Raw genomic sequence first — 25,889 nt, forward strand, 5'->3', positions numbered from 1 at the left:
GAATGTTCCCTTGGGAAAAGACGCAGCAGGGCCTAAGTTCATCGATGGCACTTACTTGAGGATTGCCACCTATTTCAGTGGGATGTATGAGAAGGACTACGTCTACCACTACTACTTGCAGGGCAAGCCGGTCGAAGTGGTTCTTCCAAACCAGAGACTAACGAGCTTAGAGAGACCTGGAGCTATCAGCTTCAACTTATCCCAAGAAGACTTTCTTGGAGAACACGGGTCTCTCGGTCCCATTGCTGCACCAAGGAAAAGGAGTGTTCCGACGAGACACGACTTCACAGAACCTCCTAGGGAAGAATCTGTACCCATCTATGGACCCCCACACTACTACTTCAAGCCACATGATGGAGTCCTTCCCCCTGGTGCGCTTCGTGATGCTCATGACCACATTAGCAGACTTCAGCGATGGAACAAGGCACAAGACAGAACAATCGAAAAGCTGAAGGACAAGTGCAAGGCGCTGAGCAAGACGGTGAAGAAGCAAGCAAAGACTTCAGCCAAGTTCATGAAGAAGGTGGCCGATGTTTTGACCAGAGGAGGAATAGCTGGATGTAGCTCAGCGGACTTCGCCTTCGCGAACACATCAGTCCCCCAGCCCCCGCCTCACCCCACTGATCTTGGTTTCCCACTCACTGATAGACAGCTCCAGCGACAATGGAGGAACCCACCCACTCAGCCTTCCGCCTCTGGAAACAAGTCTCCATCCCTAGCCTCTTCAGAAAGTGAAGCTGAGATTGAAGAAATTCAGAGCCAACAATGGTATGGAGACTACAGCTCAGGACATGGAGGTTACTACACCACGTTTCCACCGGACGACGATGATGCTGGGGCATCTGCCCCCACTTACTATCCTTGAAGGTACTTCTCTACTTTTCCCTTTATATACCATTTCGTTTTTCCATATTAGTCTTCTCTTTTTGGGTATCTCCCTCTCCTTGACAACACAGAGACTGTGTCATTTAAGTTTGGGGGAGGTACCAAGTATTTGATCATGTTTGCTTTGATGTTGTTTCATTGAGTCATGCATTGCATATCTATTTGCATATAAAAAAAAATCATTTAGTTTGCATCATTTACATTTCTAGGAGAGTCTAGAGCATATAGGTTGCATTCACTTGCATTGGGAGCAATGATTTTAAATGCCTTGTAAAGAACACTACTTTGCACCTGAGTAGCTTATGCACCTCTCAAAAGGACTTGTATGCTTCGAGCCTTGAAAACTCTTCCTGAAACTTGTTGATTGCTGAAACTCAGTCTTTGAAGCCAACTACAACCTTATTTGAACTGAACGAACTTAATGCATCTTGCTCATGGTCCCTTGTGTACTGAATCATGGATATACACACTTGAGTTGTCACATCCTTTATGCCAATCTTTTTGACAACCTCTAGTGGTAGACCTCTCCCCAAAATTTCTTCCTCTATTTAAGCCTTCAATGATTGATGAGTGAGGCCTTTTTCGGAAAGTCTTATATGCACATAATGTTGAGAGTATCGGGAACGACAATGCTTGATCTTCATTCTTGCTAGATTAGGCACATTATTGTCTAGCCATAGGATGGGGGTGAGTGTTGTCAAGTTTGATTTGGGAGTATGAGAAAGTTGAAGGAAAAGAGTGAACTCTTGTGTTTAATTGACTAGTCTTTATGGGATAAGTAGAGAAACTTCTAGCTCGATTTGTGAAAAGTCTTGGCCCCAAAAAAAAAAAAAAAATAATAATAATAATAAAAAAAAAAAAAAAAAAAAGGGGCTAGCAAAGTTGTTTAGAGCTAAGATTTGTTTAGAAGTTAAGAAAATCTTTTATAGATTTCAAAGAAAAAGAGTTTTATGTGCAAAGTGTTCTTGGGGTCTTTTGGTGAGAGATGAGAGTTGGGGTTTGACATTATGAAGTGAATGTGTAACTTGTATATTTGGAAAAAGGGTAGAACAATGGAGATTGAGCATTGTATGCATGAGTTGGTCCCTTTCTTAGATATATTATGTGCAATGTCAAGGCTACTCGTTTTGAGAGTAAACCACTTCAAAAGATCATGGATTTCGAACCTCTTGACCCACTTGAATAAAAGCCTTTCCTTACTCAACCAAATGATTTGGACCAATTGACCATTTGCAAGAATTCACTTGATGTTTTATGCTTAATGAATGTGAGAGTTGCTTGATTTGAATGTGTGGATGCTTGATGATGAGTATAAGGGCAAAAAAGAGTTGAGATATGCCTAGAGAAGCTAGAGTGTAATAAGAGAGTGCGGTCATGTTAGATTAGATGTTGAATCGAGTGCTAGTTGTGTTTCTTTTGGCTATGAGCTCCCACCTTCAAACCTCTCTCCCTATGAGTTCTAGAAAGTTCACTTGTGGACAAGTAAAAGAACAAGTTTGGGGAAGTTGATATCTTGCATATTTCCACTGTCTTATCAATTCACCCATGTGCATTTTGATCATATAGACTAGGATTTAGCCATGTTTAGGTTGCATTTTGCATACATGAGTCCTTATCAGGTATTGGAGTACCACATGAAGTTCTTTGAGACATTTGGGTGCATTTGGAGCTCAAAAGAGGTGATAAAGGTGATCATTGGACGAGCAGTTCATGGGAGAGACCTCACCGGAGCGACACCGTGAAGTCGCTGTGACACCCTTTCAGAGCGACTTGACCGGAGCGACTTGGCTAAGTCGATCGCGTCTCCATCACCCGGAGCGACGTGACCGGAGCGACACAGCGAGGTCGCTCGCGTCTCCATCACCCGGAGTGACGTGACCGGAGCGACACAGCGAGGTCGCTCGTAAAGAGCGACCCAGAGCGACGTCTCGCACCGACCCCTCCAGGTCGCTCCCGAAGCCTGGAGCGACCTCTCGGAGCGACTACTGGAGGTCGCTGCGCGCCTTCTGTTTGCTCGAATTCATTTCAACTCAAGGGCCTTTTGGTCATTTTATTATGCACGTTTTTACTTCTGAAAACCTATGTTTTAAGTACTTTTTGGCAGCCACCAGTCAGATTATCTTTTGGTTTCTAAGAAAAACCTTTGGAAAGTTCATCTCTTGAATCGTTTTTGTTCATCTAGTTATTGCAATTCTGTGTTTTCCAATTCGTTGTTGTATCCCTCTGTATGATTAATCTGAAATCTAAAATGGGTTTAAGAGGAATCATGAAGAGTAGTGAGTAATCACCATTTGAATTCATGGGTTAGGAAGATTAAGGGTGATTAGGTTAGAGCTAGGATGTTTTAGAGTAGATCATTCCAAAACCTTGCTAGTAGAGTAATCATAATGCATCTTCTGAGTTAGCTTCTCAAAAGTTGATCCTTAGGCATTTCCCACCGAAAAGGTGTTCGATGAAATGCCTGAAACAACTCTTCTAAGCTTTTAGCAAATTTTGCCAAAGACATTTGTTGTTAGAAGTGCTAAGATAGCCTTAGACCTGTTAGTAATGATTGCTTCCATATTATTCAACCGAAGACATTTGTTGTTTGAAATGTGTTAGTAAATGAACATTCATCTAGACATAGAGTTTGTTTAGAATCGTGTCTAAGCTTAAGGTTGATAGTTTGATTGTTCGTTTGCCATCCTTAGTTCGAAACTTGATCACCCAAGGTCTAATTCCTATGCCCATGAGTTCTCATTTCCTTAGTTAAGAAAGTCAACTCATTTACCGTTTTTATTATTCTGAAACTGCATTAGTAATAATCATTAGCTTAGAAAACCTTTAAAATCATCGGTTGCACTTAAATAAAGTAAGTATTTGCATTCTCAGTGCTTGAAATCCCTTAGAATTGGTTCGACAATCATTTATACTACAACATTTGTCTTAGGAGCCTTGAAAACTCCTAATATCAAGGTGTCTCAATGGCAATATCCGGACATGGAGACAGGGAGATTGTAGTAAGATGAGTCAAAACCTCTTCCATCTTGTTTGATCGTGCCGAAGGCAGAGCCCAAGAGTTGTTGATCCAAAGAGAAGCCAACGTGGCAGTAATCGGAATGCCTGTTGTTCGTGGACCAGAATTCCCTAAGTAGGAGATCAGCTGCCAAAAGGGGACCAAGGAGAAGTCCAGAACTTTCATCTACTTCCGTTTCCAGGTATGATTTTAATCCAATTTACTACTAGGTCCCGAAGTCTTAGTATATTTTTGAAGATCCAAGTGTGCGATTGTTGCTCTTTTAGTAGCCAAATATCAATGTCTTTGATGACATACTGGTGAATCCAAGCTACCCATATAGACTCTGTTTTGAATAGAAGCATCCAAAACAGTTTTATGGAACATGTTTTGTTCCACAAATTCAAATTTTTGAGACCCAATCCACCCTCCTCTTTGGGTTAACAGACAGTTTCCCACACAACCCTAGCAGTATATCTCCCATCTAGATTACTTTTCCATAAGAAGGCTGCACATAGAGAGTTAATCTGTTTAATGCATTCTAAGGGGAGAATAAATGCAGCACACCAGAAGTTGATTAGTCCAGAAATTACAGAGCTTAGCAATTGAAGCCGGCCAGCAAATGAGAGATACTTGGAGGTCCAGCAAGAAATCTTAGACTTTATCTTCTGAAGTAGAGGCTCGCAGTTTAGAAGGGATGACTTCTTTGTGTTTAGAGGAAGACCTAGGTATCTCATAGGTAAAATTCCTCTTGGGATCCCTGAAGCTGAGCTGATAGTGTCAATTTCTGAACTCGAGAGAGTAGCAGGAAAGAAGCAAGACTTTTGAGGGCTAATGGCGAGACCGGATAAATACTGAAAATCAGACAGGACCTGGAGGATGCCTTGAACAGATGCAGGGGACCCATCCGAGAAAATCAAGAGATCGTCAGCAAAGCATAAATGAGTGAGCGCTGATTCCTTACATCTAGGATGGTAACCAATTCTCCCTTCTAGAGCTGCTTTGTTAAGCATGTGAGATAGTACGTTCATAGCTAGTCCAAACAAGTAGGGGCTTAGAGGATCCCCTTGCCTAATTCCTTTCGTGCCGCGAAAGAAACCATGAAGAGACCCATTTATGCCAACTGAGAAAGCTATTGTGGAGATACATTCTTTAATCCAGCACAAGTAGACGGTAGGAAGGTCTAAATCTTCTAGACAGGCTAAAATAAAGTCCCACTTTACGGTGTCAAATGCTTTAGCAATGTCTATCTTGATACTTAACCTTTTAGGCCCTTTATTCCTATGATCACCGCTTATGATTTCTGAAGCTAGCACGCAGTTTTCTAAGAGCTCTCTGCATTTAATGAATGCTGATTGGTTGGGGAGAATTATGCTTGGTAGCAATGGTTTCAGTTTGGCGACCATAAGCTTAGATACTACCTTGTATAAGGTATTACAACACGAGATTGGCCGGTAATCTTTGATCTCTGTTGCTCCTGGGAATTTGGGTAGAAGAGTGAGAATAGTTGAGTTTGTGGATGTGGGCATATGGGATTGCTCGAAGAATTTTAAGATTGCACCCGTGACCTCTTTCCCCACCGTATGCCAAGCTGCACTGTAGAACCTCGAGATAAGCCCATCAGGCCCTGGGCTTTTATTAGGGTTTAGTTTGAACAACGTCCTCATAATCTCATTGAAGAAATTTTTGCCAGCGTAAGCCTCATATCTTCAGAGCAATGGTAGACAGTGAAGAATTGAACCAAAGGCAGGAGATGTGGAGTTACTGCCGTGAGAGGAGGTCCTAAAATTGCTTTAAAGTGACAGACAGCCAGGTTTCCGACTTCCTGAGGCGTGGAGACAACTACTCCTTGAAGATCCAAAAGAGAGTGGATGGCGTTGTAGAAGTTTCTTGCCTTTGCAATTTTATGGAAAAATCCCGTATTTTGGTCTCCAAGCTGAAGCCATTTAATTATGGACTTTTGGTGAAAAAAAAACTCCTCAATAGTCTTTAGAAAAGACAACTTATCTCTGCAGGTTCTCTTGGCTTGAAAAGATGATTCTGAGGGGTTAGTCAGAGAATTTACTTGGAGATCTTGCAGTAAAAGAGCAGTCTCTCTCACTCTTTTCTGAATGTCTGAGAAGTTGTCCTTGTTGAGGGATTTGAGGAACTTCTTCAGGAGCTTCTGTTTTTTACTCAGAGAAGAGAGTGTCCAGGAATCTTCGGGTGAAATTTCCCAACCTGCCTCAATGGTTGAGCGAAAGTCTGGATGCCTTACCAGGTAGTTAAAGAATTTAAACGGTTTGGATCCAGCCACTTGTTTTCCACAGTCAAGTTTTACAAGTCCTGGAGAGTGATCAGAGATAATAGGAGCCGAGAAGTAGGCTTGGCAGAGTGGGAAAGCTTGAAGCCAGTGTTCATTAACCAAAATCCTATCCAAATTTTTAGCAACTGGATCGTCCGGCTGTTTATTTGTCCAGGTAAATCGAGGCCCATGATATCTCAAGTCCCGAACTTCCAAGTCTTCAAAGCAGGCAGACAACTCAATCATGTGTGGGGTTATCTGGTTGAACGTAGTTTCAGAGTGCTCTGCACAGTGGGTTATCTCGTTAAAGTCCCCACCGATAATCCAGGATGAGAGGTTAAGGGACAATAACGCCTGAGTATCGACAAGATTTTTCCAGAGTTCTCTTCTCTCGTCCACATTATTAGCTGCGTAGACTGCAGTAACAGAGAATGAAGGAGAGTCAGGATACTGAACAGAGACAGTCATCGCTTGTTTTGATTTCTGCAAAATAGACACTTGAACAGGGTGTTTCCAAAATATAATAATTCGCCCATCTTCGTCTTCAGAATGATTGGAAAAGAAAGACCAACCAGGGCAGAGAGCAGTCATCTCTGTACTCAAATTTGATTCTTTAACATGGGATTCCAAAATTGCACCAATACTAACCTTATTTACATTAAACCAGTTCGAAAAATCCGAGTGTTTTTTCTTGTCGTTAATTCCTCTAACGTTCCAAAAAAGTAGGTTTATCGACATAGGAATTTAAAATATTTTCTTCCCATCTTGCAGGGAAGAGCCCATCACAGAGGTAGTAGAATTATAAGCAGGCGCACTAAATAAAAAAGTTATGATATTTGCTTGCATACCTAGACCACAATGTACATGTGAAACACATATCACTGAATAATATAAATTCAAATCAGCATCATGTCACAAAATAACACAATATAATATTAAATGCAGAATGAAACATATGTTATGTCACCAAAAATTAATTCTAACTTAGTTGAAGATTTTTTTTTACCATAGGATCTTTTAGAGGTTAACATACACAACTTAACCAATAAAATATATAACAAAAAACATATTAGAATAAGTGATTGATGAGCAAAGATAACACGAAAAGGATACAGTAATAAAATGAATACACAATACGATCTAGAACCTTACCAACAAAAAGTGATATTAATTGTTCTATATACGTTTATCTTAAAAGTTAGATGTTTTATTATATACTATATTGTATACTCAACGACGATAAAGTTACTCAGAACAAAAAAAAAAACTAAGGTCAAAAGTTACAAAGAAAATGTTGATCAGCAGAGGCATAAATCCTCATCTCCTGAAAAATTAAATTAATTAAGACCAAATTATATAATTAATAAAATCAATAAGAAGATAAAATGTTATACTTACAGCGGTACCTACCAATACCAACTCAATCCAAACTGTTTTTTGTATTTTTCATGTATTTCAGAATTTCAACACACGAGCTTTAACTTTTAACAATTTTTATCCGGGTCAATTTTTTTTTTCAATACGAACTATAGAAACTGGCTTCCTTTTCAAAACGACATATTGGTAGAAGAATCTTGCTATTTTTTGTAAGAACTTCTGTATATATTGCTTATATATAGTATAATGATATATATTAAGATAAGAGTTAGTTTAATATTATTAAAACTAAATATAAGATAAACTTAACTTTGATGCTAGATTATATAATAATAAATATATATATTAAGATAGGTCAGATTAATATTAATGAATTAAATATAAGATAAACCTAACTATGATATTATCATTATCATTTGTTAATATCCATTTATTAATATCTCGAATATAATAAAAATCAGCAAAATTGTGACTAGACCCAAATGTTAATATCCATTTATTTATTATCTCAAACTAGATCATTTTCCGCGCTACGCGCGGATAAGTGCCTTTAAATTTTTACAAATGTATGTTGTATAAAGATATTGTAGAATTATTTTGATTTTTAAACTCATTTTGAATTATAATGGTAGCCTGTAAAATAGTTATTTTGGAATTATTTTGTTTGTATACAGGATTGAATAAAAAATCAAAATTGTTATAAATAAATGTATATGAAATTTCTTCTTTCCAATAACACACTTATAAATATCATGCTAAGTTAATGTCATCAATTTGAAATCAATTGTGGAATGTCGGTTTTAAGACTGAAACCATTTTGAATATGTTTGGTATTGCAATATTGAATTAAGTTTAAAAAATTAATAATATATAACATAACATGAATTATAATTATGAAAATATATTTTGTTATATTGCTTTTATTTTATCATTTTGCTATGTTTCTTTATTTTATTTAGAATGTCTTAACCTTTTTATTTTAGAGGTTGTTCATTAATATAAATTAATTTTTAACACAATAGATGTATTTTATTATTTGAAAATTATCTTTTTAGTACAGTATGACATATAAATATTAGTGTGCAGTTAATTATTCCTCTAAGTTTAATCATAACTTCGTGTTATTCTGTTGATATTAAATATTGTTGTTTGGCTATATGACCATCAATCACATGAATCTTAAGAACTTAACCTGATTTTGCATTTGCGTCTTTGCCATCGTTCTTGAAAACCTAAAAGTTGTGAATTGTGGTGGAATTTATTGTGTTTTAAACATATGCAATCATCATTTTACAGTAGAACCTCTATAAATTAATACACGATAAATTAATAATCTCTATAAATTAATAAATTTCGTCGGTCCCAACTTGGGCCAATGTAAAATATGACACAAATTGATAAAATAATAAGATTATAATATTTTTTAAAACTCTCATGTAAATATATAGTCCCATTAAAATCATAAATTTCTAATCTATCTCTATATATTTTATATAAGTACAAACTAAACATTATATTGTTGGTTTTATATTCACAATCAAAATACTTCTAGTTTTCTTAATATTTTAATATATTTTGATAATATTTAGTAAATATATATCAAAAATCACATAACAATTCGATGAAACATAAAATATACACCAAATAAAATAATAAAATAATATGAATGTTAAATTTATAAAATTTAAATAATTTATATACGGTAAAAATAAAATATTTTCTTATTTTATTAATAAAATAGAAAAATAGAAAAAAAATCCAAAAACGAAAACTTTTGTAAATTAATATTTCTATAACTTAATAAAAATTTAAATTCCCAACATTATTAATTTATAGAGGTTCTACTATACTTCCTCTTCTAAACGTATCTCTCAGTATGATGATGATAATCGTGAAAGAAGTGTTACTAACTCACTATAGTATTTTATAGCTAAAAGGACCTTATTCTTAAACATATAAATTTGGTGCAAAAGGTTATTGAGAATGTTAAAACTTTTTTTGTCTCAATATTAAAATGTGAAAACTCAATTAAATTGTTTAATGATGATGGCTCGAATAGTATAAATTTTCAATCAAATTTTCTTTGCAACTTAACAAAACTATTTTGTTGGTATATAAGGCAAAAGTAAAAACAGTGTCATAATCCAAAAAAATGAGAAAATACAGCCTTGCTAAGTCGGTAAACTGAATCAATTTCATATATTTAATACTACTGAGTGCGAATTAAATAAAACCCACTTCTGAAATAAAAATGGTATAATTTAAAAAAAAAACAGAAATGGTATATACCCTTTTGTTATATTGCAAATTGTTGAAAGTATATTCCAAATTGGACATAACAGTCTTTTGACGTGGGGAAAATGATCTACACCATTTTTATGAAAACATTTTTACTGCATATATACCGTACTGATTTAAAACAGCAAATGCCAATATCTGACGTTTACACTATGCACATTTTTGAACTGAAACATGCATTTTACAGAGACTAACAAAAAACACATTCGAAAAGTATTTCTACGTTTTCACAGGAGAGCAAGGAAATGAGGGAAAGCAATAGCACAACTTTGTTTTTACTCTTCTGTTTCCTTGTTGCTTCTGCGTTGGTGAAAAGTTTAGTATTGTTACATATTTTTCAATATTTTTTATCTCAATTCTGATAGTAAGTATTCTTTGTTAGAAAATTGTGATTTGTGAGTTAACTTCACAAAATATAACGCTCGTGTCAATTAAATTGATTAAAGTTTTTGAGCTTGTGTCATCTCTGGTTCCTGAAACCCTAAGAATTAATAAGAAGATTATCTTAACATTTTACCAAAAGAAAAATTAATACGAAAATCTTATAAAGACAATGCAGGGTTTTCATATTCAATCAACGAAGAAGAATAAGATTACATCGATCACTCTTCATTTTCATCATCTTTGTCCCCTTCTCCTAAACCACGTATCAGTTTCTCTTCTTCTTCAATAGAGTTTGAATTTAGAGTCAAAACGGTAATGTTTCTTTAAAAGTTATAAAAATAATTTTTGTGGTTATTCTTCATTATTTTATTCAGGCTGTTGGTTCATAATTCTCATCCTGATGTGTTGGTACATGCGAGGTCACACGTTTTCGAAACTTTTGTTTGATCATTTCGATCATTGACATCTACCCAGTTAATATTTTGTATTCAATTTTCGAATTGCATACTATGAAAGAAGATATAATAAATTTAATGTGAATAAGCAGAAAGGTTTGATTTTTTTTGTATGTGATGTTAATTATCTTCTGCATGATCTTTGTCAAGAAGGTCCGGCTATTTAAAACACCACATAACGGATGTTAATGAATTCTCGCTGCCGTTAAACATAATGACAGAAATGTTACGGTGCTCACATTAGCGATAGCCTGAGGAACCTAACAGAGTCTTATCTCCGAGGATTCGTCTTCGTTAACGTTGACTACGACATCATTGTTCTCCACCCATGCCTTGTCTTGCTTATGGTGTTGAAGACGACGGCTTTTTTAGTCGGAAGATGCATCGAACCTTTAAAGCCGTGCACCGGCCGTTCCTTCGCCACAATGAGGTCTATTGAATCGTCAAAGCTTATGTGAATAAAAAGCTAATTTTTCATTTTAGTTATAAAAACACTGATCACAATTTTTATCAAACAAAAAAAAACTCTGATCACAATAGTAGTGTATGATTGTAGCCAAAACGTCCCGGGATTTTAAACCAACACTCTGATTATAACACAAAGCACCTGTTTTCAGTCCTTTCTCTTCCTTAGCTTAAAGGTGTGATTTTTACTCAGCCATAAGAAGATTCAAGTGCCACTGCAGTGTGAAGAACATAATCAAGTTGTTTCTTCAATCACAGTGGACCAACACCAAGAAGAAACATAAACAAAACTAAAAACAACCCAGAAATTAATTCAAAGAACAATGTCAACTCTTCCATAGCAAATCATAGAGATCAATTCTTACTCTTTGGGAGTTTTTAATATTTTTCTTAACTGGAACCTCCAAATATCAGAATCGTTGTCTGCAAGAATTTCAGACAGATAAGAATTCAATCATGATATGCTTGGGCTCTGTCACCAAATCAATATCTGAAACTCACCATTAACAAACACAAAATTTGATGGCTGAACACGATGGTAATCAAAAAGTTGCTTAAACGCCCAACCTTGAAATCAGAAAGAAGGAGAGAGGAGTTCACCATTCTTCTCAAAGAAAGTTGTAAGGGTTTTTACAACTGTGAGTAATGAAAGGATGAAGTTTACGGGGCTGTCCATCTTGATCAGCCTGTCACTCAGCACACGTACTCAATTGAATCGTGATTTATAAAAGGACCTCACATTGATAACAATCTGGGTAATCGTGAGAGAATTGCAAACGGTGTGAAAATATCAATGTAACAATTGCAAGATCCGAGAAAAGAGCTTACTGCAATTTTTGTTTAACAGACGATCTTAATTCTGGGTAAGTCATTCTTCATCTTCCTAGGTTTCGGAGGTTCAGATTCGTATCTATACCTGGACGAAGCTGGTTAGCTCAGTTAACTGAATGGCTACGGTTCTAGTCACATGTGTTTTGAAAGCTAAATATAAAAAGTTAAAATAAGAGAGGAGAACGATGAGATTTGGTGAGATTACGTTAGTACCAAACAATGGGTGTAGTTTTTGCAGATTAGGTTTTTTGATTTTGGATGGATTTAGGTTAAGAGATAGAGCTTTATATAAGAGAAGTATCAAGGGGAGATGGATCACACAATTAAAGATACTAATTTCAATCAAGACCTCCTCATGTGAATTCCTCCTTGAACCCAAAGCATCTTCATCCGTCGAGGAAGACGAAGAAGAAGAACGTGATCTCGGAGTCCTATTATTCCTCACCCTATTCCTCCTCCTATACTCAACCAACACACAAACCATATGCAACACACACTGCAACGCATACCCCAAGAGCCAAACCCTAAGCGGCATGATCGGATGCTCATTCCTCGCCATCACCAGAATAACCCCAGCCACCGAGACAAACGCCAAGTTCCACACGATGTCCAGCACCACGATGGGCTTCGAGTAGGCCCAATCGCTCTGCCTCTCCTCGAGCTGCTCCGCCGCGGCCTCCCTCACGACCATAGACGGCTCCCGCATCGCGCGCCCTCCGCCGCTGCTCGCTCGGCTCAGCAGCCTCGCGGCTTCCCTCAGCCCTGGTCTCCTCACGGATGATGATCTCTGTTGTTCTCCTCCTCCATTGCTGTTGCTTCCCTCGTTCTCGTCGCCGCTCAGAAGCAGAGGCGCTGGATCGATGGCGTCTGATGACGGTGGCGGCGGCGAGAAGGTGAAGTGGAAGAGTCGAGGGGTGGGGGTGGAGAGACTATAGACGCTGGGAGAAACAGATTTGGGCCTAATGATAATCTGAATAGAGCCAATACGAAAGTGTAAATAGATCCTATACGAAAGCCATTATGACGTGTCAAAAAAGAGTGCTCTGATTGGACGATTTTCTGATCCTAGGTGGCATAGCTCAGGAGGCTTGTTATTTTCTTTTTAATAGTGTTAGATATATGATAAATCATTACTTCAATCATTAAAATTGTTTATTGTTTATTAAAATTAATGACTAGATCTAAAATTAGGGGATAATATGACAAATAAGGAAGCTCACTTCTCAAATAATAATAGAGATATAAAAATAATTTATATCAATATTTAACACTAATCATTCTAATGGTTTAAAACAAAAAAAATTAAAACAATACTCCTATTATTCTCTGGTTTCGATCCAATCAAGTTATATTTTCTTACACTGTAGTTAAAAGGTTTAATATAGAGAAATGGCCCTAGATAGTCCCTAAACCAAGTTTTTCTTCCAAATATAGACTCTAAGACCCAATTTGACAGAAATGTTTCATTTAATGATAGTAAATTATCAGGTTACCTCAAATCTTAATTTAACTTTAGTTACTAAATAATAAAAGAAAAACATTTTGAAAACTTTTCGTAAGCTGTGTCGTCGTCTCCGTATCGCCGTCCGTTGCCTCCGTCTCCATCTCGCCTCTATATCGTCGTCCGTCGTCGTCTGTGCCTCCGCATCGTCCTCGTCTGTGCCTCCGCATCGTCCTCGATCCGTCGTTGTCTGCGCCCTTGCATCGTCCTCGATCCGTCGTTGGCTGCGCCTCTGCATCGTCCTCGATCCGTCGTCGTCTCTGTATATCATTATCTCGTGTCTCTGTTCTGATCAAGGTATCATCATTTCCTGTTCATTATAAATTGATGATATGTTGTTGCGATTGGATTTTCTAGTTGTTGGAAACTTAAGACTGGATTGTCGTCATCTTCACCTTCTAGATTCACAAGTTTACTTAAATGTCTCTGCGATTGGATTTTCTAGTTGTTTTGAAACTTAAGATTGGATTGTCGCCATCTTCACCTTCTAGACACACAAATTTACTTAAATGTCTCTGTGTTTGGTCTTTTTGAGATCTGCTTGTGATTTTTTAACAGATTTTCGAACTATGGCTGAAGTTTTTTGTGTTTGTAGACAATGGAGCTCAAAAGAGTCTCTCATGTGGGAGTTTAATGTTGATAAGAATAGGAATGCATCTTTTATTTACACAAAAGAAGATCTTCAGTATGAAAATTTGATGAAGATGGTCTCCAAAGATTGTAGTATTAAAGAGGAAGAAATATGTTTGAGTTATGGGATTTCGTTGGACTTGAAAAGTATTGTTGAAGTTTTTCTCCCCAATCTCCATAGGAAATACTTGACAGCTCATAAGTTTTATCGGCAAGATTAGAGCATTTGATGGAATTTGTAGGTTGTGTGTTAAGGTTTGTCGTTTTGGTTCAACTAAATTATTCAGGAAAGCTTTCCTATTTATAAACTAAACCTTCCAAAACAACTTGACTTTTCTAGGTTATTACTGATTCAGCTAGTTGTACCAAGCAAACTACTGATACATTTGCTTCTCATGTTCCTTTGAATGATATTCCAGTTTTTGGTTTTACTTTGCAAAGAGAAAAACAGATACATCGTTTCTAATTTCTTTTTTTTTGTTTGTGTTTGTATAATTTTCTTCTTTCTTAGACTATTCATGATAACTTTCATATTTATGTACTAAACATTCCAATACAACTTGACTTTTGCAGCTTATTATTGATTCATGTAGCTGTACCAAGCAAACTATTGATACATTTGCTTCTCCTACTCCTTGAATGATATTCCAGTTTTTGGTTCTACTGTACAGAGAGAGAAACAAGTACATCGTTTCTAATTTCTTTTTTGTTTGTTTGTGTTTGTATGATTTTCTTTTTTCTTAGACTATTCGGGATATGCGTCATGATCATGTTCTAAATCTTTCAAACAAATTGAATCCTGCAGGATATTACTGATTCAGCTAGCTGTAACAAGCAAACTACTGATACATATACTTCTCCTGCTCCTTTGAATGCTATTCCAGTTTTTGGTATGATTTTCTTCTTTCTTAGATTATTCAGGATAGGCTTCCTGATCGTATACTAAACCTTCCAAACAAATTGAATCATGCAGGTTATTACTGATTCAGCTAGCAGTAATAAGCAAACTACTGATACATTTGCTTCTCCTGCTATATGATGAAGTTTTATTCATTTGTGCTCTATTCTTTTTCATTTAAATGATTTGTTGATGATTTACATTTTTATTGATCATTTTCTAGATGTTGTTTATTTAATGATTACGTGATATGTACCAGACCACATATATATTTGCTTTTGGAAGCATATCCTGAATAAGTTGGATGCTTTCCAACTTATGTAATATACAATTTAGGTTTAAATGCATTTTTTCTCCAAAATTCCAAATCACAATTTGAAATTTCCCAAATATGCAGTTATCAATCCTTAGTTTTTGGTCTGATTTCATTTTTTGAGTTTAAACTTCTTTGCGAGAAAGAAACACACTAATATTCAACTATTTTTGAAACTCATCCAGAAATTCCAAAGTTCTTTTCAACGTTTATAATATAAAATTTACGGTTAAATACAGTTATGTTTTAACTTCTACCAGATAATTCTCCTCAGTCTAGCGGCTAAACCCCCTATCTTACGAAACTGAAACACTTGCCTCATCCCGCATTCAATTCCCCTTGGAATTGGATCGCTTTTTATTTTCTTTTAATTGAATAAAAATCAATGGATTATATTCATTTACTTACATCAACAAACAATTGAAACACACTTGGCCTAGTGGCCACACTTTATTTCCCCTTTCCCAGAGATCTCGTGTTCGAATCCTAGTAGATGTATATTTTGTTCTTTTCTTTCTCCAAAATTCCAAATCACAATTTGAAAATTTCCAACTATGCAGATATCAATCCTTAGTATTTTTTATCTCATTTCATTTTTTAGGTTAAACTTCTTTACTAAAGAAACACACTTATATTCTACTATTCTGGAAACCCATCCAGAAATTCCAAAATTCTTTCCAACGTTTATAATATAAAATTTACGGTTAACAAAGAGAAAAAAGAAACCGAGGAGCATTACATGTCAGCAGAGCACATTGAAGCCGAAGGAAACTTGGCTAATGTCAAGGTTAAAGTAAATGACTTGCCAAAGCTTGGGGAAAGTTGGATGGATGATTAGTCTTATGTTATCAACTTCCCTCTTATGTTTTAAGACTAATATTTATGTATTATGAAACTCACGTCATGTTTTATGGTCACTTTTTCCTTAATGGAATCAGAACATTTTTTAATTTTTGTATCACTCAGCAAGAGAACTGCTTATGTTGCTTTTAAAAGCTTACTCATTTTGAGATATAACACCTTGGCTTAGTGGTCTTGTATCTTAGTAATCTCATTTTCATATTCGATTTCTGGAAACCCATCCTGAATATCACAAATGGTATCCTAGATAAGATATATTTATCTTTGTGAATAAATAAGTTCACATTTCTTTCCAAAACGAATATCCACAGAAGCCTAGCGGCTAGCCCTCTACTTTTACACAACTCGTATCGCACGTTAAACCTGCCTTTGATTTCCTTTGGAAACAAAACCTTTTTCTGTTTTTAATTAAATATAAATATGTTGTTTATATCGGTTTAATTATAACACTTGGCAAGTATAACACCCTTGGCATAGCGGCTGCACACTAGGATTCTCTTTCTGAGAGTTCTTGGGTTCAATCACGGTACTTTCACAATTAATTCCTTTTGAAGTAAAGGCTTATGCTTACTCATTTTATTTTCTGGAAACTCATCCTAAAAGTACGATAAGCTATCCTAGATAGAATATGTGTTTTATAATGATAGCACATTTTAACACTTTCTTGATAGAATTACTGACAATGCTTCAAGACATCCTAATTTTTTTTTAATAACAACCTAAATGAAACAAACGTCGTCATCATTCATCACAAACTTCTTACTTGTCCAACTCAACATCAAATTTCAAAAACATAGTCTTAGCATGACAGGTATTGAATCTCCCATCGCGTTGTTGTCATGCGTAACCAAGTCAAAAAAAACATTCAAAATTTCTAGTATCGGATTTTCTGGAAAGCTATACTGAAAGTTTGAAACACCTTCCTGGAACTAAAAAAAACCCACAAATTTTCACAAACAAACTCATCTCAATAACACTCAGGAATACTAAGATTGCGGATAAAATACCACACATAATCAACATTGTCTAGAAAATAACATAATCCAAGGTACATTACCTTAAAACCTTGCGTTCCCAAAATTTAGCAGCCTTTGATTTGAGCTCCAACAACTTCCAATGACCTTTCCAACGCTGGACAACAAACACAATAGAGCTTTGTCTTAAGCAGAACAACTTCTCATGTAATGGTTTTTCTCTTCAGCTACAAACAGTACCAAACAGTCTAACGAGTCACATTATACTTGTGATTAACGAGAACAAGAAAAATCTATAACATTTATGTGTGTTCTTAACTAGGAAAAGCTATAACTTTTAGAGGAACAAGAGAACTAAAACATCAACACACACAGGTTTGAAGCAATATCATATCGGACAATTTACCCATATTACACAATCAGACTAAAAAAACCTTGCTCCATTTGATTCGTTTTGAAAAAGAAGATATATGAGCTCCTTTACCATACCAGTATAGCTGTGTAAAGGCCGTACAACAATCAATACAGTTTGAAGAAAAAGAATAAGCAGAAGTCTTTTGGAATACTACCTAACGTTTTTTTGACAATTACACAAATTGTCTTGCTCATGTTTATAAACTCACGAAAAATCTTACGCAAACAACAAAGAACTCCTGACTCGGTATATTGTATTGCATCCACTACAGCTAAAATGTTTTGAGCAAGAACCAGACACTCAAACAAGAAAATAACTTAATTTAAGAAACCTAAGCAGATAAAATTACACAAACTCAACACTAAACAAAGACGTAAGCCTGACTATAAACAAGAGTCACATGTGCTACCTTTGGTGAATTCATATTGGTTTGGGTCTCTTCAAAAAGAAAGGTGTAGTAGGCAGGGTCGTAGGCAGAACCACCGCAGATTTCTTCAACACCTGAACATTGCATGTCTATAGCAGGAGTTTGTGGATTCAAAAATCAGATCCGTAAATCATAATCCATGTGGTGAAGTGAAGTGCCGACAATAGAAGCTCCAAGCCTATAAATCTGAAACCACAAGAGTGAAGAAAATAGCTTGACAAAAAAAAAGCCAATTATCTCCATAGCTATGGTAAGCTATACTGAGAATATAAAAAAAGGTTCCATTCGTTTCCGCTGAAATGCTCCTACAATATCACCGAAACGAAACCCCCAAATTTTGAATCAAAATTCCTAATTACAAATAACAATTGAAAACCCCCAAACTTACATGCATAAGCTTCAATTTTGATTGTTAAGAGTGTTGTCGACGTAGAATCGCCGTGTTTTTAACACCGTCGTCGTCGTCGCCAATTCGTCAGTGTCGTCGCCGAAAATTTCGAGAGAGAAACATTTTTTTCTTTGTTGATTTCAAGTTAAATTTGATATTGATGCATAGGGTATTAGAGTCTTTTAGCCTATTAATAAATGTTATATTTGTGATTTTTATCTTAAGATGATATTTTTGGAATAAAAACTTTTAAAAAAACTATTTAAGAAAATTTCTCTTTAATATATATATAAAATTAGTGTTTAACCCGCCGTAACAGAAATTAAACTTTATTAGTTTGTTTTAAAAAGTACCATGGTTCAAAGATTTTTTTGTTTAAATGGGTTTCTAGAATTAATAAATGATAAGAGTTTACAATATATATTTTTTTTAACAACAAAAGAGTTTACAATATAAAATCAAATAAAAACCACAAAAACGAAAAACAGATCAAAAGCAAACATAGGAGCTATTCACGTCGTTGTAGAAAACCACTACCGTGAATAAGTGAAGAAGAATACTCATAGACTATCCAGTTGTTGGAATTATTTTTAACAAAATGGCATTAAACCATTTTATTTTAAATTTATGGTGTTGACATTTTTTATGAAATTGTGTATTCACAATTTCATATGTTGAAAGCGAAGTTTGAATAAAATTAAGTCCCATATATACTGTTTCTAAAGTTTCAATCGTAATATTTTTAAAATATTACACATTGGAAGTATAAGCTGCAGTTCCTTTTATATAGACAATATAAAATTCATAACAAGATTTGAAATCCTTTAGTAGATTTGGGTGTATTACGGTTCTGTCACCAATTTGTTGCATTGGGAAACATATTTTTCACTGTCGAGATGATTTTTCTTACGATAGTCCTCGGATGAAGAGTTGTACCTTGTTCAAACCTCTGCTTAGTTCACGCCAAATATTCACATATGCACCTTTCCAACCTCAGAGGTAGCCTTAGACAGATTTACATTTGCCAAAGTCGTTGGTATCTACCATAGAACCGCCTGTCATACTGACACGTGATTAAAGGAAGAGTAGAATGAGAGCTACCGTTTTCCATATATCACAGTAGAAAAAACCAATGCCTAAACAAATTAAAATGTTAGTGGCATGACTTGAGGATGACAATGACGACCTTATATATGCAATCAACGTAGTCCAAATAATATTTTGAAGAGAAAGATGTTTGGGAGCAGCCATCAATGGACATGTGGGTTATCAGATGAGACATATGGATGGACGAAAGATATGCATATATAGGTTAAATCAAGTTTATCAGACCTAGCGTGGGGAATATTTAAAGTTAATCTTTTTTTTTTTTTTATTACTCAAGCTTGAAGTGGTCTGGGTAACTAGACTGGAATAGAACAACCAATGAAAAGTAGCTCCCTATGAAAGCTCCTAGCAGTCTTAACTAAAAAATCAGGAAACTAATTGCACAGACGTGGTACATGGATGATTTTGAAATCCGGAAAACAAATCTGTAGCGTCTCTATCTTTTCCAGCTCTGTCGCAAATCTTGGACACTTCTGGGGTTCATTTATCATTGCGATCAGCTCTTTGCAGTCCGTTCTAAAGCTCTGGCACGGCGAGTGTTGAAGCATGTTCTCCATCGCCCATCGCAGCGCTTCTTCCTCCGAATGCAACGCTGATTCACATCGAGTAAAGTTTCGTGTTCCTATAAGTTGTATGTTCTCCCTACTATCCATCCAAACTCATCTACATCCACTAAAGCGATCAAAAGCTGTCCAAGATCCATCTAGCAAGCAGATATTATCCATGATATAAAGTTAATCTTTTTATAGTACCTAGAATAGAAATATATAATATTTGGAGAATGATGTAATAATATTTTAATTGTTTTAGCCTCTAAATCCTAACTTTCTTTGGAAAAAGGCGTGAACCATGCCGTTTCCTGATACTTGTACTATCGTTTGACTGGTACTAAAATATGTTTTACGCTCAAGATATATTTATTTATCAAACATTTTGTCAACGACACGATTGCCTATTTTTACTTCTTTCGTAATTATCAATAAGGCATGAGGAAATGTTATAATTCTCTGAAATATATTTGCGAAGGGATTTTGCCACATGTCGTCTGTACAATCAATTTCACAAAACAAATATAACATGACTACTGAAATTGATGACAAGACTTCCGAAAAAATATGATATGGATAATTTTATTTAATGTTGATTTATATTTTTGGCAAACTTATTAGAATATATTCATATATAACATTTCAAATTTTGAAATATTATTACATATGTATAATTATACAATTTGTATTACCAAATCTTTCAAAAATTTCTACAATTTTTTTTAAAAAATTAAATATCTAATCGTAAAATCATTAGTTTTTTATATATCTACAAATTTTATAAATATTATTTAGGCTAAATTTTTGATAATTATACAATTTTGTATCATTTTTATTAGTTTTATACAAATTGATTTAATATATATCAAATCTATATTAAATATTAGTAAGAAAATAGCAAAATCTATAATATTTAATAAATTTTATTTTTAAATATAAGTTAGATTTAAAAAATTTCTTACTGCACATGGTGCAGAAAAACACCTAGTTATTATAAATTTTGCATTATATCAAAATGATTTTTTGTAACTTTTTAATAGTCGTCTTCTATCCTTTTGTGTTCATGACAATTACTGTAAGCTACTTTGGATTGGTACTTTTGATTTTACAGGTTTTCTTAATGTTGGTTGCTCTTCAATGTATATTTATTCAGTCAAAATTTACGTTCTAACTAGTTATGTCTTTTGACTCTATCGACCAATGCTATTGTCTTCTATCACTTCTTCTTTTCGTTTTGTTAATAATCTGTTGTTTTCTATTCGATTTTGTCCCGATCCTCCCTTTTTCCCAAAAAAAAAAATTCGGTTGAGTCTTTCAGTGACATATTTCGGTTATTTTCCCCATTAAAAAGTGATCGACTTGTATGTTGTTTCTTTTAAATTCTGTAGTCCAGTCTCTGATGGATTTATCATTCACGAAGCAAAAAAAGAGGTGAATATCATATATGAATTTAAATAGTCTTATAAATAGAGTAGTCTAGATATCATGTGTGATGAAAGTCATTGTCTCAGACTCTTAGTTCTTCTCGTTTACAAAATACTAGGTTAAGATCCGCGCCGGCATCAACATTATATATATAAATTATTTTATGTATTAAATATTTTTACATATTATGAAATAATAAATATGTATTAAATAATTAAAAGTCAGTAATTATTAAATATATAATTAAATTGGTGCGAACATATAAATCAATTTTATTAATCCAAAAAATATTTTTTTTATATTTGATAGGATATGTTATTAAATTTAAATGATACTAACATAGATAATATATTTTAATATATTTTTAATATTAATGTTTATTAAATGATGATTTTACTCATATTTTTTTTTTTGATCATTTGTATCTTTTATAGAAAAAAAATTAAATTACTGATAACAAAATTTTCATTGTGGGATTAATAGTTTTAGAAATTTATAATTTAAAAAAAAATAAGTTGTCAATGATCGTTCAAAACTTTTATCAAAAAAACTGTTCAAAGTAAATTTTGAAACTAAAATATTATATTTTATATGGTTTATAGTTTAATTTAAAATGATATATATATTAATCTTAATAATTGATTAAGTTAGACTTTTTACTTATATAATTTTTGTAATCATTTGTATTTTGTCATAGCAAAAGTTTTAAACCATGGATCATAAAATTTGAATGTGAGACTTTTAACAGTTTTAGTAATTTATAGTCATTTGTAAAAATTCAAAATATAACATATAACATATACATAAAAATCTAAATTTTTATTATATGGTTATTGTGGTTGTTTAATTTATTTAATAGTTTAAAATTAAAAAAATATGATAGAAGATACACTATTTTTTATCAAATCTTTATTATTCAAAATCATTAATTGTCATATATATACTTTAGCCACATTAGGCAATTCCATAAATTTTATTTAAGAAAATAATAAAGTACATTAATGATGAATTTATTGTTAGTTTAATAAAAATCTTATTATATAATTAGATGGACCAACATATTTCTCTAATGATTCTAAGAATCATTCTAGTGATGACATGTGGCTACAAAAAAAAGTTGTAATGCTTCTCAAATAATATATAGGGGATGTGTATTTTGTTATAATTTTTTACTCTTTAGGACACTTTCTCACTTATGAATTTCACATAGAAACACATGTGGCTGGAGACACTCTTTATTGATATGTACTTTATTCCCTCAAATGAGACCACTACACTCTCTTCTATGGCTAACTAACCGATCACTCTCCCAATTCTAACTAAACCATACATCATAAAAGAACATGTAAAAGTAATTCAATTATCGAACTACCATCTCCCTCCAACATCACTTTTTTTATCGAACCACCTTTTCTTTTCAACATCAAATATCGAATTCTAAATCTACTTTCTTCAATTCGCGTTACCCTAATTTTGCGGCCCACACTATTTTTTCCCTCATCAATTTTCGAAGAACACCATTCACCTAGAAAACTCGCTGCTTGTTTTGACTATGTAATCTCCTCCACACAAAATTTTTCATCGTTTCTCATCTTACTGAACAATACCCCCTCTCTTTAAACAACCGTGCGGTGGACTTCATGCTCGGAATCCGCCGTGGCTGTCGTCTTCGTCGTAGCTTTCAATTGCAGAAGGAAGCTCGAGCAACATGGTCGAATTCTTATTTTTTACACATCTAGTCCTTTAAGTTATGACTAGTCGCAATATAACTCCAACATTCTTGAATTTTCTTATAAATCATTTTGATTTCACCACAAACTTTATCCACAAAACTTTGTAAGATTTTGAACTTTAAACTAGATCTCCCTCTCTCTCTTACGTTCACACAAACATGTTCATGGTGTATTTTTAGGATTGAATATCCAAAATTACATGTCCACACAAACATGTACATATGAACTTATCCACACAATTCACTACTTTATGCTCGGGTACTACTATCTTTTTCATATTGTTTATCCATATTCATATATTTTTATTTCCAAACTTTTATTATCCATATCAACACACATTTGTATATGAATGTTAAAATATAAATATATATAAGATAGATGTCAAAACAAAGAGGAAAAAATGTTATAATTTATTGTAATAGTTATATTTTCGTTTTATATCTTATAATGTTAAAAAAAATTTATTAAAACATGGAAATTGAATGAATAGTTGCAAAATAAAAAAATCTAACAAAATAAAATAAAAAATAATATATGTTCTCCTATCTAAAGACCACAAAACGAAACACTTTTATATACAAAAAGCTAATGTTTAGTCTCCACTAACTAAAAAAAAAAGAGAACCACTACGAGACAGAATTAAAAAAAGAATAAAACTCAAATGAGCTTTATATCTCGGTTCACCGAATAAGGGGTAATTTGGTCCAAAATCTGCTGAATCACGAAGAAAAGTGTTCCTCCAGCAACATGTATAAACAGTTAAAAAAGTGAAAATGTGTCCCCTACTGAAACGCACTCATTTTGTTAACCAATGAAAATTCACTTTCTCTTGAGAAGATTATAGATAGGGTTACAATAAAATCGACAACGTTTGTAATTGTAAATTTGTGGTTTAACTTTTTATTATAATACGTACATATATATTAACTTTATTAGTTCTAAGAATCAAATTCTTTGTTGAAATTATTTGTACAACTACCAAAGAAAATCAATTGTGACAAAGTGATTAAAACTCAAAGCAAAGCAAACCACACAAATAGAAAGTTTTTTTTTTGTGACAAAGGGCTCATCACAAATAGAAAGTTCTTTATAGAAAATTTTCATCAAACGCAACCTGACGACAGAGGGGGAAGTTTATCGGTTTTCTGGTCATCGGAGGGTTTCTTGAAAGCAGTACTTCCGAAGAGAAAGAAACCGACGGCAAACCCGGCCATAGCGACAATAAAAATGCCGCCGTTGAAGGACATCACCGCAAGCATCACAAGATAGGAGAGGCCAATCCTGAGTGTGTACAAGGCGGTCTGAACGATCCCGGTGGCGCGGTTAGTGGAGCCAACACAACGGAGGGTAAGAGAATGGGCGAGCCACTCGGTGATTACGGCAAGGAGGAAAACAACGATGAGGCTAAGAGCGTACATACCGGAGCTTGTCCCGGGCCATCCGGAGAAGAGAACCTCCGTGTTCTTACCCCAGAAGAACGTCATGTGCATCGTCATCATCATGTCGGAAGCCAACGTTGATGATGGTGGTGACATGTTATGCATGTTGTCATGATCCATGGCTTGGTAACGGTAGGATTCTGAGGGCTTTTGTAGACAAGAAAACCTAAAGAGAGAAATCGTGTTTTTCTTTGTTTCTGTGGTTTCTTAAATGTGTGGTTTGTAGTTGTGTTGTAGTACAAGTAGAGCATGTTTTGACTTGTCAAAAACTTTGTGTAGTACAACAATCGTTAGAGCTATTTTCATAATGACCATGCCTCTTATTCTTTCAACTCGTATAATGAATTAAAAAAAAGGGACTAATGAAGGCAATATACATGTTGGTGTCGTAAATTAGGTAGTTGTGCATTTTTTTAATTAATTGGCGAATCGTGTATGGTGTACAGAAAGAAAGATGGTTATGCCCTTCGCAGAGGTGTACACATTTCTCCTCTTCTGGGGCTGGCACCTCTACTGGAAGTAGCTGCAAACGGGAATTGGGAACTGACATCGATTGAGAGGAGAAATGTGTCAGACTGTCCACTATTGACTTTGGAGATTTATTTTTATGGCCTAAAATTGGTGACAACTTGTGGTGTTGAATAAACAAACGTATATGGTTATATACAGTTAGCCATATATTGTGTGTTCGCTTTTTTAATTACATAGAGAAAATGAAAATAAATGAGAAATTCTTGGGTTCACCCCCTAGGGTGAACGTTTAGATTCACCAACCAATAGTATTTGAGTATTTGATATTTGATATCTTTTAAAAAATGAAATAAAATTAAATATCCAAATTAGATTATATTTTTAAAATAAAATAATAAAAATATATAAAAATAGTTACAAAAAATAAATTAATTAATATTGTTAAGTCTTCAGAAAAATACTAAACCCTATACCCTAAATACTAAACCCTAAACCCTAAACGTTAAACTTTAAACCTTAAACTTTGGATAAACTCTAAACCGTTGGAAAATCTTAAATCCTAAATCATACATTAAAAACTAAATTTTAATAACATTAAAACCTAAATCCTAATCACTAAACCGTAAACCCTTGGGTAAACTCTGAACCCTTGGATAAATCATAAACTCTAGGGTTAAATATTTTTGATTTAGAGTTTATGATTTATCCAAGGGTTCAGGGTTTATCCAACGGTTTAGGGTTTAGGGTTTAGTGTTATTAAGATTTAGTTTTTAATGTATGATTTA

At 34.2% G+C, this 25,889-nt stretch overlaps 3 protein-coding genes and 1 long non-coding RNA gene across 7 annotated transcripts; all 4 read right to left on the minus strand.

Annotated features, from left to right (window-relative positions):
- Positions 1 to 5,543: 5,543 nt before the first annotated feature.
- On the minus strand, positions 5,544 to 6,632 carry LOC106373472. The gene has a single exon (XM_013813641.1). It carries the CDS (start codon positions 6,630 to 6,632, stop codon positions 5,544 to 5,546), a length of 1,089 nt encoding a protein of 362 aa, XP_013669095.1.
- Positions 6,633 to 11,533: 4,901 nt separating this feature from the next.
- Positions 11,534 to 13,746, minus strand: LOC106373473 (E3 ubiquitin-protein ligase At1g12760-like). The gene is made up of 3 exons (XM_048743805.1): positions 13,585 to 13,746; positions 12,324 to 12,944; positions 11,534 to 11,566 (listed from the first exon to the last, which is right to left on the minus strand). The coding sequence occupies exons 1-3, from the start codon at positions 13,744 to 13,746 to the stop codon at positions 11,534 to 11,536; spliced, it is 816 nt and encodes a 271-aa protein (XP_048599762.1).
- Positions 13,747 to 16,860: 3,114 nt separating this feature from the next.
- Positions 16,861 to 18,543, minus strand: LOC106374641. 4 transcript variants are annotated; one of them, XR_007318586.1, is made up of 4 exons: positions 18,382 to 18,543; positions 17,976 to 18,179; positions 17,235 to 17,378; positions 16,861 to 17,106 (listed from the first exon to the last, which is right to left on the minus strand). It is a non-coding gene; the product is annotated as an uncharacterized LOC106374641 (long non-coding RNA). The 4 variants fall into 4 exon arrangements; XR_001275014.3 differs by having other exon boundaries at positions 17,235 to 17,308; positions 18,382 to 18,540; XR_001275013.3 differs by having other exon boundaries at positions 16,861 to 17,308; positions 18,382 to 18,540.
- Positions 18,544 to 24,091: 5,548 nt separating this feature from the next.
- On the minus strand, positions 24,092 to 25,179 carry LOC106374642 (copper transporter 2). The gene has a single exon (XM_013814626.3). The coding sequence runs from the start codon at positions 24,751 to 24,753 to the stop codon at positions 24,298 to 24,300; it is 456 nt and encodes a 151-aa protein (XP_013670080.1). The 5' UTR covers positions 24,754 to 25,179; the 3' UTR covers positions 24,092 to 24,297.
- Positions 25,180 to 25,889: the final 710 nt, after the last annotated feature.

Source organism: Brassica napus, chromosome C1, assembly GCF_020379485.1.
Source record: "Brassica napus cultivar Da-Ae chromosome C1, Da-Ae, whole genome shotgun sequence".
NCBI classification, from domain to species: domain Eukaryota; kingdom Viridiplantae; phylum Streptophyta; class Magnoliopsida; order Brassicales; family Brassicaceae; genus Brassica; species Brassica napus.

What these genes read in the sequence shown, in the direction of transcription:
- LOC106374642 (XM_013814626.3), bottom strand. Translation starts at nt 24,753, where the DNA reads ATGGATCATGACAACATGCATAACATGTCACCACCATCATCAACGTTG.
- LOC106373473 (XM_048743805.1), bottom strand. Translation starts at nt 13,746, where the DNA reads ATGATATACAGAGACGACGACGGATCGAGGACGATGCAGAGGCGCAGC. An exon ending in CGACGGACGACGATATAGAG is followed by an intron (nt 12,945 to 13,584) that starts GCGAGATGGAGA and finishes GGCTCTATTCAG; the next exon opens with ATTATCATTAGGCCCAAATC. An exon ending in GGAGGAATTCACATGAGGAG is followed by an intron (nt 11,567 to 12,323) that starts GTCTTGATTGAA and finishes AAATTCTTGCAG; the next exon opens with ACAACGATTCTGATATTTGG.
- LOC106373472 (XM_013813641.1), bottom strand. Translation starts at nt 6,632, where the DNA reads ATGACTGTCTCTGTTCAGTATCCTGACTCTCCTTCATTCTCTGTTACT.